At 35.0% G+C, this 19,423-nt stretch overlaps 2 protein-coding genes across 2 annotated transcripts; both read left to right on the top strand.

Annotated features, from left to right (window-relative positions):
* The first annotated feature begins 245 nt into the window (after positions 1-245).
* Positions 246-11,015, top strand: LOC121986270 (protein TRANSPARENT TESTA 9-like). Its single transcript, XM_042540143.1, has 21 exons — positions 246-546; positions 2,218-2,269; positions 2,344-2,420; positions 2,493-2,626; positions 2,710-2,806; positions 2,927-2,984; positions 3,797-3,905; positions 4,000-4,123; positions 4,370-4,556; positions 4,642-4,946; positions 5,679-5,767; positions 5,842-5,912; positions 6,243-6,350; positions 7,487-7,543; positions 8,097-8,234; positions 8,795-8,900; positions 8,989-9,060; positions 9,193-9,239; positions 9,827-9,986; positions 10,106-10,272; positions 10,401-11,015. Exons 1-21 carry the CDS (start codon positions 488-490, stop codon positions 10,662-10,664), a joined length of 2,481 nt encoding a protein of 826 aa, XP_042396077.1. The 5' UTR covers positions 246-487; the 3' UTR covers positions 10,665-11,015.
* Positions 11,016-12,603: 1,588 nt separating this feature from the next.
* LOC121986268 (protease Do-like 9) lies at positions 12,604-19,176 on the top strand. The gene is made up of 9 exons (XM_042540142.1): positions 12,604-13,269; positions 15,021-15,220; positions 15,451-15,631; positions 17,241-17,432; positions 17,573-17,805; positions 18,183-18,284; positions 18,386-18,436; positions 18,621-18,725; positions 18,845-19,176. Exons 1-9 carry the CDS (start codon positions 12,699-12,701, stop codon positions 18,941-18,943), a joined length of 1,734 nt encoding a protein of 577 aa, XP_042396076.1. The 5' UTR covers positions 12,604-12,698; the 3' UTR covers positions 18,944-19,176.
* Positions 19,177-19,423: the final 247 nt, after the last annotated feature.

The raw sequence follows: 19,423 nt of genomic DNA, 5'->3' as shown, positions 1-19,423 counted from the left end.
AAAATTACTTAAATATTGATAAAATGCTATAATTAATTCGATCAAATTAATTATAATGCTGAAATATTTTAGGACAAAATATAAAAGGTCAAAAGAATCGTATGCGGTCAAAATCAGAACCGCTCGTTCCTGGTTCGGATCTCCATCGCACGGCTGCATCAGCGTGGAAGCTCGAGATCACCGTTCACGCGTCGGCCTTGTCACCATGTAGCTGTACCCGGCGGCATTTTTTTTCATTTTTAATGTTCCTTCAATTTATTGGCTTCGTAGATCGAAAAGGGGGAAGATCCGAGAGCGCCTCTTCGTCTCCGACGCCGCGAGCCGGGCAGAAGGCAGGAGAGGGGAGGTGACAGTGTGCGAGGCGAGGAAAAGAAGAAGACGCCGGCGATAGGATGCTCAGGTTGCCATCTCCGGGCGGTGGGTTTGATGATCCGTAGCTCGGATTCGTGCGGCGCGTGAACCCATCAGAGCCCGGATCGCCCTCACCATGTCCTCGTGGTTTGGTCTCTGGCGATCCAGGAACCGCTTCTCGCTAGACGAGCTCCGGTGCGTCGTCGCATCGTTTCTTCCAGTTCGCTCTTTTAGGGTTCCCGATTTGGGGTTTCTCGCTGTTTTGTCTAGGGTTGTTTAACCTATTGGAAATTTTGGATGCGTTAGTTGCCCCGTGTTTATCTATATTTCAGATTGTCCATTTTTTTCTTCCAATTATGGACTGAATTTAAGAATCGCCATTGTTTAGTTTTAGTGGCTACCAAAGAACGATCAATTCATACTCAACATCTGCTATTGCTCACGTTCCTGAATCGATAAATTGGCTTTGTGAACTTAATAGTTCCACTTTATGATTGAAAACAGCAGGCTTGGTAAGAACAAACAAGAGGTCACGAGCATTTAATTGAGAACAGCCTGTATTGTTTTTCTTGATACTGAAACTACCTTCTTCCGAAAGACATAAGCTTTGGTTAGATTGAACCACGCTTTACTTTCAGTGGTTAGTTATTTGTTCTTCATCATCAAAGATTGAGAGTTTTAATTTCTCGACCTTTGGTCTCAGAGCCAACTTGGATGTTAAGTAGTTGATTGTCATGCAGATAGTCTCCAAGAATGAGCTGATTGGGAACTTTGATCTTAGCAAAATATTTGCATATTGTCTGGTTATCCAATCAGTGTAGACTAATTGTGAAAAACTGCATTGAATTCTCCATTTGACACATAGCATGTGACTTCTTCCGAGCATGGACTAAACATTTTTAGGATTAGAATTATTCTACCATATTGTAGTGCATCTACAGGTTCTGGACATATGGCTTAATGGTCATTACCCAATAAATTCCTCCATGTAATGGGTGTTTCCTCTTCCAACGAACCTTAGGTACCCGCACAATGTCAGATTAGATCAAATCCAGCGGCGGGTTAAGCCAACCTTTGTAGTCTTGATCTTGGACATCCATCCTGTTGCAGATGTCTTCTTCCTTGAGATAAAGACTGAGCCCTAGTGTACACCTTGAATGTTGATCTTTCACAACATTGAGAAGGCCAACTTGTGGCTCAAATATCTTGTCCACAGACTTGTACTTTCTTAATTGAATAAATTGGCTTCATCATGAGCTTGATCTCCCATTCATCTCAACAATAATACTAATGGTACTATTATGTATATCAAGCTTATTGTTATTTCATTGATGTTTCTAAACTAGTGAAGATTAGCTATATCAGGTTCTTAGTTTAATATCCTCTCGATTTCTTTTTTTGGATTTAAACCATATCAACTTTGCCTAAAATGGCTTCATTTTACTAGCTTTCTGTTACATGCACTTTTGTGATGCCAAATAGCCATTGGAGGCATATATCCACAAATCCAGAGGTATATATGATAAAGCATTTGGTGTATGATTCAGTAATTAATTTCAATTTATGTCCTTGTTAAGAAAATCACTATTTATCTATGATACTTTCATTGTATTTTAAGTTAACAAACTGGAATTTTTCTGATTAATTTAGATTCAGTTATTGATAAATGCTCTAGATCCAAATTGTTTTGAAGTTAGCAAAAGCTTTTCTTGAAAAATGATATTTTGCTGTCTCACTATGCACGTGTTTTGAGTTTATACTTTTTTTTTTCTTCTTCAAACTTTTTTTTATTAATTCTTTTTTCTGAGTTTATGTATCATATATTTCTGCTACCTGTTATATAAAATTCTGTATCATTCAATACAGATATCTAACAGATCAACTGCAAAGGGTTCAATATGTGAATGACGTTAATAAGGTAATTATTTAGTTGATTTGTTTTACTTGTAAACTTCTCTGGGTAATGCTCATATGTAATGGCCTTTCATGAAGGATTCTATTATTGAAGTGTTGAGATCTATTGCTGAACTGGTAACGTATGGTGACCAACATGATCCATCAATATTTGAGTGAGTTTTGAGTTTTCATCAGTTTCTTTTCAATGTATTGGTACTAAAGCTACATCCTTGTTTGTCTATTAGGTTCTTCATGGAGAAACAGATTATGGGTGAATTCGCCCGACTATTGCGGATTAGTAAAATGATAAATGTTGCACTTCAGTTGTTACAGACTATCAGCATTATGATCCAGAATTTAAAAAGTGAACATTCAATCTGTGAGTACATTTATAACTTCTTGTAAACAGATCAGAATTTCACTAATCTTTTTGGTCTATGACATGATTCACTTCTCTTGCAGATTACATGTTCACTAATGAACACATTAATTACCTCATCACATATTCCTTTGACTTTCGTAACGAAGAGTTGTTATCTTACTATATATCCTTCTTAAGGTTTGTTTGTTTGTTTGTTTATTTTGTCTGCGAGATTTGCATTGTTTATCGTAATACTCTAGTTCCTTTTCTTCTTTTTGGCTTGTAAATGGTTCATTTACATGGAGTTTGACTTTGAAGGGCAATCAGTGGAAAGTTGAACAGGAGTACAATTTCATTGCTCGTGAAGATAAGAAATGTAAGGGCAGAGTTTCTTCCTCAACCATATGTTGTTCTATATTTCACAATAATTTATATGAAACACACCTTAAAAAAAAAATTAAATCCAATAAGATTTCCTATGTAAAAGGGAATTTTATTAGAAAGTATATTATACCCTCCTCTCCTAGATGGACTTTCAGTCTACAAGACATGGCATGATGACCAAGCTGGCTAACTTGTCATAATTTGGTAGACCTAGCCTCAACATTTTTTTCCCTGCTTTGTTCTTTCTACTAGAAAATGGTTCAATCATAGTGTTCACTTAGTAAAACAAAGTTGTCTTTCTTTTTCGATAGAACTAATAATCCCTTATCGACCTTTGGTCAAGCAGTATTATAGACTGGAAATTATCTACAAGAAAACAATTGCAATCAAAATAAAAGACAACTATTTGTGGGGAAGATCAATTTTTATTTGCGTAAAAAAATAATTTTATGTTATAGAGAAGTTAAAAAGATGATGACAAGCATGCCTTTTTTACTTTTATTTCCTAATTTTCCCTTGGAAAAATAAAAACTCAGAAAGAAATCACAAGCTTAAAGGTTTTTAACTTAATTCCGCATTTATATTTACATGCATCTCATTATGCAGTAGTTTTAAAATTAATACAACATTTATATCGACATGCATCTCATTATGCTCTAACTTATTGCACTGATGTTCATCCTCGACATCTTTTCATGGGGAAAAAGTCTAGTAGATTTAATAGGACCTATTTGTATTTTGCTTACAAGATGCTCAATTTCACTCATGTTTCTTGTAATTTGCCTGTCATTTCTTTTCCAATAGGAGGAAATTGTTTCTTTTCCACTTTATGTTGAGGCCATCCGCTTTGCCTTCCATGACGAGAATATGATTCGTATTGCTGTCCGTGCTTTGACACTGAATGTGTATCATGGTAAGTTGGTAAGGCCTCATATCCTTTTGTAGTTTATCTAAATTTTTTTTGTCTTCAAAATAATTTTCTAATTGTTTATCTCCTCTTTCATCAGTTGGAGATGAATATGTGAACAAATTCATTGTATGCAGCCCACAATCTGATTATTTTTCCAGTATTGTGAGACATTTTTTAAAGAGATGTATTAATCTGGATGAGATTGTAGTCCAAGCTTCTAGGTGAGATTACTACTTTATTCCTTTTAATTGAATCTCTACACTTTTTTCCTTGATCTATCCAGATGCCAAATTGTAAACATAGTTGTGTTGTTATCAGTCATGCCCTTCCCTTGATCGGGTATTGCTCTTTAATAATATCAGTTCTTTCTATCCAAATATTAATGGTCAATGAGAGACACTTGCATATATTTTGTTATTTTCTTCACATCATTATGATAACATCTTGTTACTTTAACTTGTGAACAGGAACCTAGATGTATCTGATTCAGGTTTGTCAATTCGTGATGCTGTAGATGATATGGAAGACAATCTATATTATTTTAGCGATGTTATATCTTCTGGAGTTCCTGATCTTGGAAGATTGCTTACTGATAATATATTGCAGCTTTTGGTTTTTCCTTTTCTTTTTCCCTCTTTTACAAAGCAAAGTTCTGTAAGTTTCTTCATTAACAGCCATCAATAAGTTCTTGTAAATTATATTGGTATTTGTTTTACTAATTCATCATTTGCTTGTCTAGGGCACAAGAATTAGCACTGCAACCTCCTTACATCTACTTTGCAGTATATTACACATTTTTAAAACCAAGGATCTGGCCAATACCATTGCTGCAACTTTTTTCTGCCCTTCCGAGGCTTTTGTCACAATATCTGAAGCCACAACAAATGGCGGCGATATTGATGAATCTGTCTCTCAGGATTCACAAGAGCTGGTCTCGTGTCATCGTGTTGCACAAGTGAATGTAGAAAATTCAGAATCTCCTTCCCTTAATTCAAATCATTCTTCATCAGCAATCAAATATTGTGGTTCATATTTTACTTTGAGGTATCTGATATTTAAGTTTCTTTCTTTTGCTAGAAAGAATAATTGTTTGAATAATTTTGTTGACCAGACCATGGGTTAACATCTTACTTGTGTATTGACTGGTTTAGCAGTCAGATATTGAATGCCATCATTATGTATGGTTTTATTTTCTACAGAACCCATGCACTTGGTTTATCCTCAAATGTTATATTGTATAAAGAAATGAAATTGTCAATAAGATTGACTGAAATTTGAACCACATAAAGCAAAAGTTGGATGAAATTTAGTTGAATGAGTAGCCTGCCTTAATCATCAATACTGCTATTGGTGATGAAAATTGAGACCCTTAAAATTGCTCACCATTCCTTTCCTTTCTATGGCAACTGACTCTTATGAGTGTCACTTCACTGTATCTTTCCACTAGAACACAGATTCTTTCTTTCAGGGGCCATTTAGTACATATTATTTTTGGGGCTTTTCTTAGTCGAGTTTCAGTTTCTTCATAATTCTTACTGGAGAAATTTGCTGCCTATTTGTATTTCTAGTGTACATGCTTGGTGATGACTGTTCTGACATTTTGAATCATTGAAAGTGTCCTACCATGCATGTGTAGAAGAGATCCCCCTAATACTGAATTTTCTTTTATAAAAATAATTCTTTGATTACCTAATCATTGCCTATCCTTTTTTGTAATATATATATTATTATTGGTAGTGCTTCTTCCCCTTTTATAATTGCACTATGACATTGCAGGGAGCTATTACTATCATATATAATCCATGGGGATGAGTTGCAAGTTTTGGGCTCATTATGCCTTCTGGCTACTTTGCTGCAGACAAAAGGTTATAATGGTACAATTGGTCGTTTCTTTCATTCGGTATTATCATGTGTTTTAGTAAAATTATCATTATGATAGAATTAGATGAATCGGTACTGGATGGGCTTGGGATTCTTCCTCAAAGAAAGCAGCACAAGAAGCTACTACTTGTAAGTATTGTCACTTCAATTGCAGTTTTATCATCTTGATTCTCACTTTTTTTCCTATCATGGCCAAAAAGCATACACCAGCTTAGCATTTTTAAGCTCGTTAATTTAGTTAGCTATTTAAGTGCGAAAAATGCATGATCCATATAGTTATTGCAACTTTAACTGCAAAAGGAGAAGCTATTGCATATTTCACTACTTGAAGCCTATTGAATATCATTTCTTTTACTAAAACTGGATTTGAAATTTTATTATGTACTGTGATAACGTGATAAAAAATTTCAATTATACAATAGCTTAAAGAAGTTAATCGTTCCTTATTGTGCCCTGCAGCAAGCTTTGGTTGGTGAAGACACAGGGGAGGAACAATTATTTTCTTCAACTTGCATATCGAAAGATAATATAAGCAATGACCTTGAGAGATTCCTGCAGAAACTTGAGGTTTTCTTCTTCACTTTTCTAATTAAAGCTGCAGGCATTGAGTATTTGAACATTGTGTAGTGCTGCAGCTGTTCTCGCTAAGTGCCATTTATTTATTCTCTGGTAGGGACCCAAGATAGACGTCATTCTTCATTTGTTGCTATTTTTTTTTTCTGAAATAGGACAGGAAATGCTCATTATGCTTTCTAAAGACATCATCATCAACCCCTATCTGTTCCCTCTATTTGGAGTTGACTATATAAATATTACCCTCCATTGAGCTCTCTGATATATCAATAGTGATAAAACAATTAAATAATTTTTTATTACTAAACTATTTTTATAATTATCTTGTTCTTAATATCCTATAATTTTATTAAAATATACTAGAACTATATTTGTTTTCTATTATTTTTCATATATTCCTATATAGCAGCTGTATAAGATTAAGGATAAGATGGATGATGATGGAAATAATTAAAAAGGGTTTTGCTACTTGAAACTTAAAGAGATATGGTATGAAAAACTTCTTTATCACCGGGCTGCCCTTTTTTATATCTATTTGGTTATAGTTGATGGGATCAACATCTTACCTAGGAACGGTAAGCAAACATACTGTCAGATTGTTGGGCTTGACTTGCTACATAAGAACAGTAAACAAATATAGGGTTGGATTGTAGGTTCACAAGATACTATTCCAATTCAGATTTTACTTAGGATTTAGATCGTTTAGGTCAATTTGGATGGTAAGATCCTAAGATCCAGAACACAATCTTGACTGCCTTGCTTCTAAACTTGTTTCTTCTCATTTTATCATCTATTCAAGCTATGTGTATTTTATCTTTTTCTGATACCCCACACATATTTTAATATATTCATCTTGGCACTTATTTTTGTAAATATACTTAACATTGGTACCATCTTTGGTGATCATGGTTATCTGGTGTTCCTAATTTATCTCTATTCTCTGTATAAGAGTCCTGTAACACTATCCAGAGTGATCTTTGATCGTGAAAATGGGTTTGATGCTTTTTAACTTTTCTGTAAATTTATGGACCAGGCAAAATGGATAAGCACCAGGCACAACAAACTACTTTCATGAAACTGTTACTCTATTCTACTTGTAGAGTTGACATCACTTTATTTGACTTTCACAGGATGACTATGGGCATCATGCTAAACGTGACATAAACCCTAAAATGCATAGGTATCAGGTAAAGTTGTTGCTCTTTACTGACTTTTTCTCTTCTGTTCATACTAACACACTGCTTACTTCCTTGAGTTTAAAGGATGAATACCAGATGTGACTAGGAAGACTTTATTACTGAACTAATATTTTAGCTAGCTACCCTAAGCTTCACGGGCAAAACCAAGAGTTTCCTAGCTCTTAATTATCCAGTAGTTGTTGGGTTACAAAAATTTCATTTTCTGCATGGCAAAATTTTGCCATGTTCAGAATTTGATGCCTTTTGAGTACCAAACAGCCTATGATAAGTTGTAAAGCTTAACAACTATATTTTTGAATTAAATAGAATGTCTTATCATTCTAGAGGCCATTCCAAAAGTTTGGTTTCTCTGAGTAAATTTTTAGTTTTCTGTGCAATAGTTTCAGTCACATACATGGAGGTAGGCATCCATCAACCTATCTTTGGCTCTAAAGCTTGACAATTAGCCTTTTTCTGAAATTTAGTATAACTGCAGAGTGAAACAACCTTCAGTCTTCTGAAAAAGACTTAATACTTTATGTGGTTGGTTCTCCATTTGTAGGTACTTGATGCATTAGTAAGCCTTTTCTGCCGGCCCAATATATCTGCAGATATACTATGGGTTGGTGGTTGGCTTTTAAGGCAGCTTATTCCTCACGGTGAGGAAGATTTTGCTTCTTCTCATCTTAAACAACTCAAGGTATGTTTATTTCTAGTTTTCTTATGAATTCTTCCCGGTTTGTATCAGTGATTTACTTGTTGCATAATTTGTTTGATTTTAGATATTCTGGGAATTATGTTAAGTTATTATTTTGTATACTAAGTTTCATGAATTTATTTGTGATCTGTTAGAAGGGGAAAGTATATTGTAAGTTTGTAACTATGGCTTTGATATTAAATGGTAGCCATTCCTTCATGCTAACTCATTTTTTGGTGAATCTGTAATGATCATGGGCATGATTGTATGAAAATGTTGAAATAAGCTGGCAAGATTTTTAACCACTTCTCAAATTCCTGCAAAATGCTCTAATCACTTAAATGGACTTGCTTGGCTTATGTAAGGTGTTTTTCAATTTACATTCTTTTGAGATATTTGCAGTTTTTGTAAATTTGTGACCGGATTATTTGCCATTCATTATTTCATTTTCTGCTATATTCCTATCCGAGCAAACCTCCATGGTTGACCATAATCGCTGCACATTCACTTGTGAAAAAAATTTCCTTTTCCCTTAATCTATGGAATATATGTCCTTTGTATAGGATTCACACAAGTTGTGTACAAACAATCTTTTTGAGGAAGTTAAGGGAGCTTGGTGTGCTGCACTCATACCTGTCCTTCAAGACACATGGAAAATATGCAAACGAGGTAATGGACTACCCTGTACGTTAAATTGTTCTCTTGTCCCTTGCTGACATTGTTGGTTTATGCTTTTTTCCCTCACCTTACTAATCAGTACTTGAGGCTCCATCTCCTCCAAGAGACTCCAGATCAATACTCTTGCCATCACAAGGATGTCCTTCTGGAGGTTAGATACAAATCTCATTTGTTTCAATTCTTATCCATAGGTACATAAATTAATTCCTGAGAACTAGTAGTTAGTTTTGTATTTTTGAATAAAAGCTTTGCATGTATGATTATTCATGTAATAGTATTTCAGGTGAATCCTCTCTTGGTGCTGCTGAAAGAATGTGCGAGATGGTCAAGGTTCTTCATTTCCTAAATTCATTTCTATAAATATTAATATCAGTAGATACCTCTTTATTTCTATTGTAGAAGATTCACTATCATATGCAGGTAATTTGTCATGATATGGTTTTGATCAAATAATTTATGGTTAGTTTTTAAAGAAGCTGAGATAGTTTCCATGTTCATGAGTGTTTTATATTTTTTTTTCCCTTCCAATAACTTATGGCTAATCTTAAAGAATCTGAGTTAGTATTCAGGGTTAAGGGTAATTGGCAAAAGAGATTTTGATAACAGTATTGTACATTTTCCCCATATCCGGTCCTTGGAAATGGTTGATGATTTATTCTGGTCATTTGTTTTTTTGTTGTTGTCAGCTGTGGCTAAAAGGATTTATTAAGAGGAAGACGATATGATCAAGTTAATAAGAGCTTAGCTGCAAATGACAATATTGCCAATATCTTGTTTATAAATTCTAATTATGCATGAGTTAAAATTGTATATAGTTTATGTATATTACTTTTTAAGATGTTAGGTTAGGATTGGTTGCTCTTGTGAAGTGCAAGGCCACATACTTGTTCTAATTGGTTCATAATGTGGGATTTCAGGTTTTTGTCCTTCAACGCCAACTTCTTGTTTTCTCACGAGGAGGGACCTTACCTGATCTATCCGATATACAATCACCACTTGATTCTACTGAAATATCCAGAGCTAAAAGTTCTGGTTTAGATGCTTTAGTACCAAAACCTGGTTCTGAAATTGGCTTAGGTATGCCATTACATGGTTGCCTTTTCCATAAGTTTTTCGCTACATGTTCATTTACGCATGTGCCATTCCATTCATGGCAATTGTTTCTAGTCCTAATTTTTTTTGGTTGATTTTTGCAGTCGATGCAGTACCTTGCAGAATAGCATTTGAGAGAGGCAAAGAGCGCCACTTCTACTTCTTAGCAATATCTAGAGGAACATCTGGATGGATTCTTCTTGCACAAGAATCACCTGTCAGGCAGCAAGGCGGCATTGTTCGTGTCACAGCACCATTGTCCGGTTCAGATGTATGTATTCGTAAATGGCCAGTGTCATACGCTATGGAAAATGTCTCCATGATGGTTTGAGGGTTTTCTATTACTAAGAAAAATGGCAGCATTGTGAATTTTGCTAATATTTGATCTTTTAATTTCAGCCAAAAATCGATGAAAAACATCCAAAGTGGTTGCATTTGCGCATCCGACCTTCCACATTTCCATTTTTGGATCTAGCAAAGCCTGATGTTTTCAACAAAGGGAAGGTTAAGAATTTGGTCGACGGACGATGGACACTAGCATTTAAGGATGAGGAAGCTTGTAAAGCTGCAGAGTCGATGCTAGTGGAGGAGATAAATTTGCAGCAAGGAGAGGTGGAAAAGAGATTGAAGCTTTTGCTCGACGCCGATACAGCAATCGACTGAAGGTAGTCAACCATTCTCTGCACATTCGAATGAGGGGTTACAAAATCGTGGTGACCTTGTCGTCTTGGTGCTGGGTTTCTTTTACTAGAATGCTGCACTGAGTTTGTGTATCCTTGGCTGTTAGCTATGTTGAGCCACTTTGAGGTTGTAGAGTTTGAACCGATTAAGTCGGTGGGCACTTGAGGCAATTCTTTGTAAAGTATTTGGTGAGTTTAACTTTCAATTTCTGTAGTTCATATGATCTTACATATCCATTCTTTAACCAACGTTACAGGGAAATCAGTTGTATTTAGATAATTTGTAATTAAGAATCAATAAAAGTAATATGCACTCTGTGATTTATTTTGGTTATTCATCATGTATTGTTATTATTATTATTCAAGTTTATTCATCTATTGCTATTTGGGACTTTGACTCAAAAACATTCTAATTTGTTCCAAATGTAACATTGGGAAGTAACAAAGATAATTAGCCAGCATGTTGGTGCTCTTATTTCAAGTGGTTGCTACCTGAGCAGTAATCTCTAACGATTGCTGTGCAGATATTATCCCAATCATGCCCACGTAGTGTTATATGCTATAATAATTGTTTAAAAAAAATTAAAACTACTGCCAGTAGTAATTTTAGCTAAATTGTTATAAATTATTTTAGTTGCCTTCTCTGGGATCACTTTTTTAGTTCGGCCGTCGAGGCATCTCATGCTTTCTAAATCAGATTTCGTTCAATTTTGCTCGAGTCCGATTCTAAGGAGAGACTATAGATATCCTGGAGATTATTGATATCCTCCTAGTCCTAGATCCTGTCCATATGGAGCAAACTTGATAGTTTATTGTCCAGGAGCATGGTTAAGTCCTTTAAAAGATCAGTTAGATATTTAAGAGTAAAATCCTAGTTGTGACGCATGGTAGAATTTTTTTTTTTAATGAAATGATAACTCAAAATATTGACTGCTTGAATAGACATCCTAAATTATCTTAATAATCAATAAAAAATTTACATGAAATCGATGATCTTTTTTTTTTTTTTTTGAGTTCGGGGGCATTCTCGATAAATAGGAACAAAGGTGCTTTTTTTTGAATCACTATGCTTTTTCTTCTTTCATGTTTTTTTCCCTATGCATTCAGTCCAATGTTAACTTAATCGTCGGAGGGATCAATTAAAGGGTGTTAGCGCATAGGCTGAGCTGAGCCGTTGAGGTCCCGCTTGAGTGCAAGAAGATTGGAGCTATATTGGATTCGAATCCGTGAAAAACATGTAATCGAGCAGCAAAGGAGGGTTAGGCGAAATTATCATAATTGTAAAGTACTTAAGATTCAAATTTAATTAAGGATTTATATTTTAAATATTGATTTTTAAATGTGTATAAATTGTATTTTAGATTTATCAGGAATCAAGGAAGAAAGATGATTATTTAATATTTAAAAATAATATTAAATATAATTGATACATATTAGAGTACTAATATTGATGTTATTATGTGAGCATTATAACACCCAAAATCCAAATACTATTACAATCAACCTAGATGAGTATTATAACATTCCTACAAATGCCAACCTTCAATTCTTTAAATATGGTTAATTAGTCCGAATAAAATTTAAAATATATTTATTTATTTAATCTAAAATAAGAATAAATTCTATAATTTTATTATATAATAATCAACTCAATCAAATTTTAGGAGCATAAAATATGAATAAAAATAAATAAGTAGATAGAGATCCATAAATAATAAATGTCAATATTAAAACAAATATGGAATGTAATATATCTAAAATTGGATGCCTCTAGAGAGTAGTTTTGATATTTTTTCCAAGTGTATCTCTTTATTTTTACCTTTTAAAAATTTAAAATTATTAATTTTAATTGTAATTGTCAGAGGATAAAATGGCAAATTTCAGAATTTTATAAATTCGGGGTTAACTGAAAATTTACTGATTAATTTGGGGAAAGGGCTCCTGGGTTGTGAGTCCGTCTAATTCATCTCTTCGTCTCCCACCTCCTTCAGGGTTCGCCAAACCCTAGACGCCGTCGATGGATCAATCCAAGCGCAAGCGTGGCCGGAAGCCAAAGAAGACCGTCGCTGAGACCATGGACTTTCAGATGGCAGCCTCTGGCGTACCTTCGCCGTCCGCCCTCGACGAGCCGCAGGAGACGCCGGAGTCCGCCTCCCCTAAGGCCCGCGGGAGGGGCCGGCCCAAGAAGGTCACTCGCCGACAGAACCTTACAGCCGTCGAAAACGGCGCCGTGTCGCCTCTCCGCCGTAGTTCTCAGGTAGTCTCCATCAACGGAGAGAACGGTGAGTCTGGTCTTGCCGTGGTTTCTCTCGATCCTTCTCCGCGTTGGGACCAGGTGGTGAGGGTCGTGCCTTCCATGGACGCAGTCGTCAAGGTCTTCTGCGTGCACACTGAGCCCAACTTCTCGTTGCCGTGGCAGCGGAAGAGGCAGTATAGCTCGAGCAGCAGTGGCTTTATTATTGAGGGCAGACGGGTGCTGACCAATGCTCACTCAGTCGAGCACTTCACACAGGTGAAGCTTAAGAAGCGGGGGTCTGATACTAAGTATGTTGCTACAGTGTTGGCCATCGGAACCGAATGTGATATAGGTAAGATTAATGTGTTGACCATCGGAACCTAATTTTTGTTATTTTATCTCCTCTCAATAAGACTATCTGATGGAATTCATTGACATTAGAACAGGATATTATTCTGTTAACATCTGCATGCTTGGATTTCACAATTAGGTATGGATTGGAGACCAATGGAACTTTGAGATAATTCTTCCTTGATGGAATTACTTATTTGAGCCCAAACTTTAACGAAACTAATAATTAGTTTCCACAGTTTTAATCAATTCCTTTTGTCGGATTGATAAAAGCTTGGACATCAAAAATCTCGTTCCCCAAAAGAACGTGTATAACCAGTAGCTTTACTCTACTGAGTTATTGCATTATGTGTGTGGTATAAGGGGAGATTGTGAGTCTTCAGTCTTCACACTTAGTTTCTTCCTTGTCCCATTTATATACTTGGGCAAGAGGAGATTATCAGTGTTCACAGTCTTATCCTCTTACCTAGGTTATATATCTCCCTCTTTCCTAATTTGTGTGTATGAGACACAAGTGTTGATTATCAGTCTTTAGTAAGTCTCATCATCTCATAACAGTTTTACATGCGTGCAAGATTAGATGTAGCTAGAAGGCTAATTTGTTTTGTATTTTTTTTATTATAAATATTTTGCGCTCATCCATGTTTCTAGTTTCTTTGGCGATATACATTTTAGCTTTATGACCAGAGGAAATTTTGTTTAACTGATGGATTTCAGTAAGGTAAATTATTTCCCTAAGTGAACAAGTTCTATTTAAACTACTGCAAGTTTCATTAGGATTATTTATAGTCACATTTTCTAGTGTGGTAGAGATCTGTGAAGGATAAATGATGAATTCATCACTTCAAAAAAATTGTAGACAACAAATTAAATGACTATTATGTCAAAAGTCATTTCATCTTCATCAAGAAGTCGCTACAAGTGAAGTGGGTGAGAGAACATTGGTTATTATGGCACTGTTGAGGAAAGTGATGGCAATTTGGATTGTCAGAATTATAAGACGAAAGCTTCAAAGAATCTCTTTATTCATTTATTTCTTGTGCTTTCCTGTTCTGGAGAATTATATTTCTGAATCAGTGGCCTTTATATTCCAAAGTTTGGTTCTTCATATTGCTTGTAAAGTGATGGCAATTTGGATTGTAAAAGGGATGATGTATGAGATAAAAGATTCAAAGAATTCTTTATTGTTTTATCTCATTTGCTTTTCCTATACTGGCTAGCTATCTCTCTGAATCAGTGTCTTTAGTTTCTAAAGATTAGTTCTTCATGTAGCTTGTAAATTGGTCACGCAATATGAAATTTCAAGTTAAGGGCGTCTCTATTTATGTATTACAGGCTCATAATTTTATCTCCATTTATGTGTCACAGCTAACTTTAATGAAGAAATGAAAGGAACATTTAATCTGTATTAATTTTCACTATTCTCCATTATAATTTAATGGGTTTGTTTTATTATTGTAACTATTGACCTCAAGCATGCGCGCGCACACACACACTCTGGTTCTTTTTTGTTTCACTCCTGAATATTAGTACTTGTCGAATCATGAGGACAAACTTTTCTTATAACTTTTTTACCAGCTGGATAGCAAATAGACATTTATACGATTTTAACAAATGATCGAAAGCTTAACAAAGTTTTCCATGGATGATGTTTCTTTTCAAATCCATGACACTATGATCCTTGATATATGATAGATGCTCTCTGTGTAATGATTTTGGCATCATAACCCCCTATTTTTCTTGCTGCTGCAGCTATGTTGACTGTCGAAAATGATGAGTTCTGGGATGGTGTCTCTCCCTTGCAATTTGGTTCTTTGCCAGCACTTCAAGATGCTGTCACTGTTGTGGGATATCCAATTGGAGGGGACACAATCTCTGTCACTAGTGGCGTTGTTTCACGTATGGAGATACTATCATATGTGCATGGTTCTACGGAACTTTTGGGCTTTCAGGTCTGTAACTTAAAATAGAATGTGGCTTGATTTGGCTTTTTCAAGTTTTATTACATTAGCAAGTTTATGCAATCAATTTATGTACTTCTCTGTATTTGATGCTTGTACTATGATTTGCTAATTTACCTCGATGACCTCATTGGCCAAATTATTTGATACTGATTTTTTCTTCTTTTTTTGGCATCATGAGATGGTACGACTTATTGGTGCATTAACTTTCTCATCCACAGATAGATGCAGCCATAAACTCAGGAAACTCTGGCGGCCCTGCTTTCAATGATAAGGGAAAATGTGTTGGTATAGCATTCCAATCTCTTAAACATGAAGATGTGGAGAATATTGGCTATGTCATACCTACACCTGTCATCATGCACTTCATCAATGACTACGAAAAGTCAGGAGAATATACAGGTACTTCTGTTTTGCAGTATACTTCATTACTTTTCATATTCATTATTCTGGTTGGTGCCCAATAAGTTTAAGTTTCTTGGCACATCTAATGTGTTTCTAGAATCTGTTTTGGTGACATGCTGTTTTCATTGTTATTATGCTCGTTTTTATTGAGCTATATAGTATGAATAAAGAATTGCTTAACACAACGAAATATTATGAATTTGATTATTTATTATGTGGTGGAGAAGCACACTTGCATAAACTATCTTTTGGCAAAGATAAGACTGATATCTTATACCACCCTAAAACTAAATAATACATTCTTACATCTGCCTCATGCCATGTTCTTTGAATCAGTTTTTTTTGTCATTTAGTCGGCGCTCATAACACCTTGGTTGTTAATTTGCAGTATATTGAAGCTGTATATAATAAAACTAAAAAAGATAAAGTTTGATTAAAATAATTAAAGAAATATGTTGGTGGACTTGAAGTGAAACCATTGGCCCTACTTGTTGGTACGCAAACTAAACAGAACTAGGTGGTTTCTCTAGTGGGTATACTGACAACATAGAATGATATCAGTGGAATCAATTTGGCATTTGCTAAGTAGTTCAAACCTGTTGATATTTCACAATTTTACATGCCTTGCCTTCCCCTCTCTCTTAAGTTTCTTTTATTTTCATTATTTATCAATTAGTATTTGCATTCATGTGATTCCCGCATTTCCCTCTCTACCTTTCTCTGAATCTCCTTTTATTTACATGATCTATTAAATTAATTGATTACTATCTCCATTCCTGTGATTCACACCTTGCTATCTGTCTATTATTGAGCTGCAGTGCCTAACCATTCCAACATCATTTCTAATATTGTGACCTGGTCCCCTTTTCTTACTCAGCAAAATTGTCTTCTTGTCTTTTCATATGAAACTTCTATCTGTTCTGACTTTAGTGTCTGTTGCCGAGTGTTTCATGGGCTTATTCACATAATCCTGGAGTTTTGTTTCCTGAGTTTACCTTAAGCTCTTAACAACTCAAGGTTTGGGTACTGATACTCTAGTTCCACTATAAATTGAGTTGTGCTTCAGAAAAAAGATCAGGAGCCATTGACTTCATAGTGTTTGGTTCGCTATTGTTTTATCATCTCTGCTATGATTTGGCATTGGTATGGATAGTCAACTAAATTGAAAAACCAAAAATATCTTGTTTGTTCATTGTGGAGGGTTGATGATATATTCTATTTCTCTTCAAAATTTATTATCTTTTGTAAACTACAAGTAGCAAATTTCAAATTTATTGGTTTTTTTGCTACATTGCTTCAGGTTTTACTGTTAATTGACTTGAACATGAATCATTATTATTCCAAAATATGAGTATGTTAGTTTTTAGCCCTCTCTCTTGAATCATGTCTTTTAGATTGTAGTTAGTCTCAGGATATTATGTTTAATTATCCTTTTCTCTATGAATATGATCGAAACTATCATGCTTGATATTTAGATATGCGTAGATGTCACAAGGCCAATGTCAGCTACATGGCATTTTTGTGTTGTTCTTTTTCCTAATTAATTCCATACACACAAAAAAACCAATGCTCATTTTGGATGGCTAATTTCTTATTGTTCTTACAGGATTTCCTATGCTTGGGATTGAATGGCAAAAAATGGAAAATCCTGATCTGCGCAAGGCAATGGGAATGGCAGCTGACCAAAAAGGTGTACGTATCAGAAGAATTGAGCCTACTTCACCAGATTTTCAGTTTCTGAAGCCATCTGATGTTATATTGAGTTTTGATGGAGTTGATATAGCGAACGATGGAACTGGTAAGGCGTGTTTATTTATGATTTGTTGTTCCCTTGTCTGTATGCAGTACCATACTTTAAAATATCAATTGGGCTCAGTTAGATTAAGAGGGTTCAGCATAATTTTACATGTGACACTTATTTTGTTCCATGGTCTTCAGTTCCATTCAGGCACGGTGAACGCATTGCATTTAGTTATCTTGTTTCTCAGAAGTACACAGAGGAGAAAGCTTTAATCAAGGTTTTGCGCAATTCAAAAGTTCATGAATTTGAGATAAAGCTTGCATCACAAAAGAGGTTCATTCCTTCTCACATCAAGGGGAAACCACCCTCATACTATATAATTGCTGGCTTTGTGTTTTCGGCTATATCTGTTCCTTATCTTCGTTCTGAGGTATGAAATCTCTTCATCCTGAATATTCTGTATATGATTATTTTTCTTTGGAAGATAAATTGTGGATGGACGTTTTTGCAATAGATATTTTCTTCTTCTTATTGTGAATGGCGGGATGTCATTCCTTTTGCTCCTATTATCTCTGTATTATTTATTGTTTGTATGGTTAGGTGATGCCTCTTATGTACTTAAGTTGATGATGTCTTATGTTTGTTGAGTATATTATATTAAGAATTATTATTTATTGCACGAATGAATCTTGATATAACATCATCCATTGTAATAATATGGATCTATTTCAGCTATCTTTTAAATGCATCTATCAATTTTTTTGAGTAACTACTTTCATTCAACATAATCTGCTGCTTGCTCTGCAGTACGGAAAGGACTATGAATATGATGCACCTGTTAAACTGCTGGACAAACTTTTGCACACAATGGCCGAATCACCTGATGAGCAGCTTGTAGTGATATCCCAGGTTCCAATTCTTTTCTAATACTGTTTCATCTTGATGTGCTGCGACAGTTCTTGTGCAACTAGGAATATTGAATTTGTCTGCTAATTTATTTTACTTTCCAGGTTCTAGTTGCTGACATTAATATTGGTTATGAAGATATCGTCAACACTCAGGTGGGAATAAGTTCTAGTTGCTGACTTTATGTTAGAGGACGTTATGTATATATTATTTCTGTAGCAATCATTTATATCTGACAATGTGATTCTGAGCACTTCGATATTCTTTTTTTTTATATTAATCTTCGAGCTTCAGGGGTCATTTTGAGTGTTTTTTACATCACATGGTCCATGATTACAGGTATTAGCCTTCAATGGCAATCCTGTTAAGAATCTAAAAACCTTAGCAAACATGGTTGAGAGCTGCAAAGAGCAATTTTTGAAGTTTGATCTGGAGTACCAACAGGTATAAAAGTACCAAACATTTGGGTTATAGTAGTAATTCCAAATCTGATTTGTACACTTCAGGACTCTCGTACCTGTACTTGTTCTTGCAATAATGAACTATGTTTTTCTTGCCGACAGATTGTAGTCCTCGAGACAAAGAATGCAAAGGCAGCTACGCCAGATATCCTTACGACCCACTGCATACCGTCAGCAATGTCGGTTGACTTGGCGTCCTAAAGGTGTGGAAGGAGTTGACAACGTTTCCAGGCCTCTCCACAATACTGAAAGAATATGCAATGTTCTAGTATAGCTATCTTACTCGTACCATGCGACTTGAGTTCTGAAAATCTAGAATTTTTGTTAGAGCAGGACGAACATTTCCATGTCTTATTTCACTAGGTAACCACAACGGTGTATCTAAATCGGGCTCTATTTAATTTGCCTAAGCAAGTAGAAGATTTTGATTTAAATACCCACGTCTCTTATTTGTTGGTTTGTTTCCTGTCTCAGTGTTGTCGCTCGGATAATGTCATTGACTACTAACGATTTTAATTGGATGGAATAATTTTTCTCATATCTAGGTGTAAAAATAATTTTTTATTATTAATTTTCATCGAATTGTGAATTTATTATTATATTATTCCATGAATAATTATACCATTAGAGCTGGGTTAATCCGTCAAGTGAATTGAGTCAATTATGCTAAGTTAATCAGAT

Source organism: Zingiber officinale, chromosome 5B, assembly GCF_018446385.1.
Source record: "Zingiber officinale cultivar Zhangliang chromosome 5B, Zo_v1.1, whole genome shotgun sequence".
Classification (NCBI taxonomy): Eukaryota; Viridiplantae; Streptophyta; class Magnoliopsida; order Zingiberales; family Zingiberaceae; genus Zingiber; species Zingiber officinale.
The sequence above is the reverse complement of the archived record's forward strand: the minus strand, read 5'-3'. Positions and strand labels throughout refer to the sequence as shown.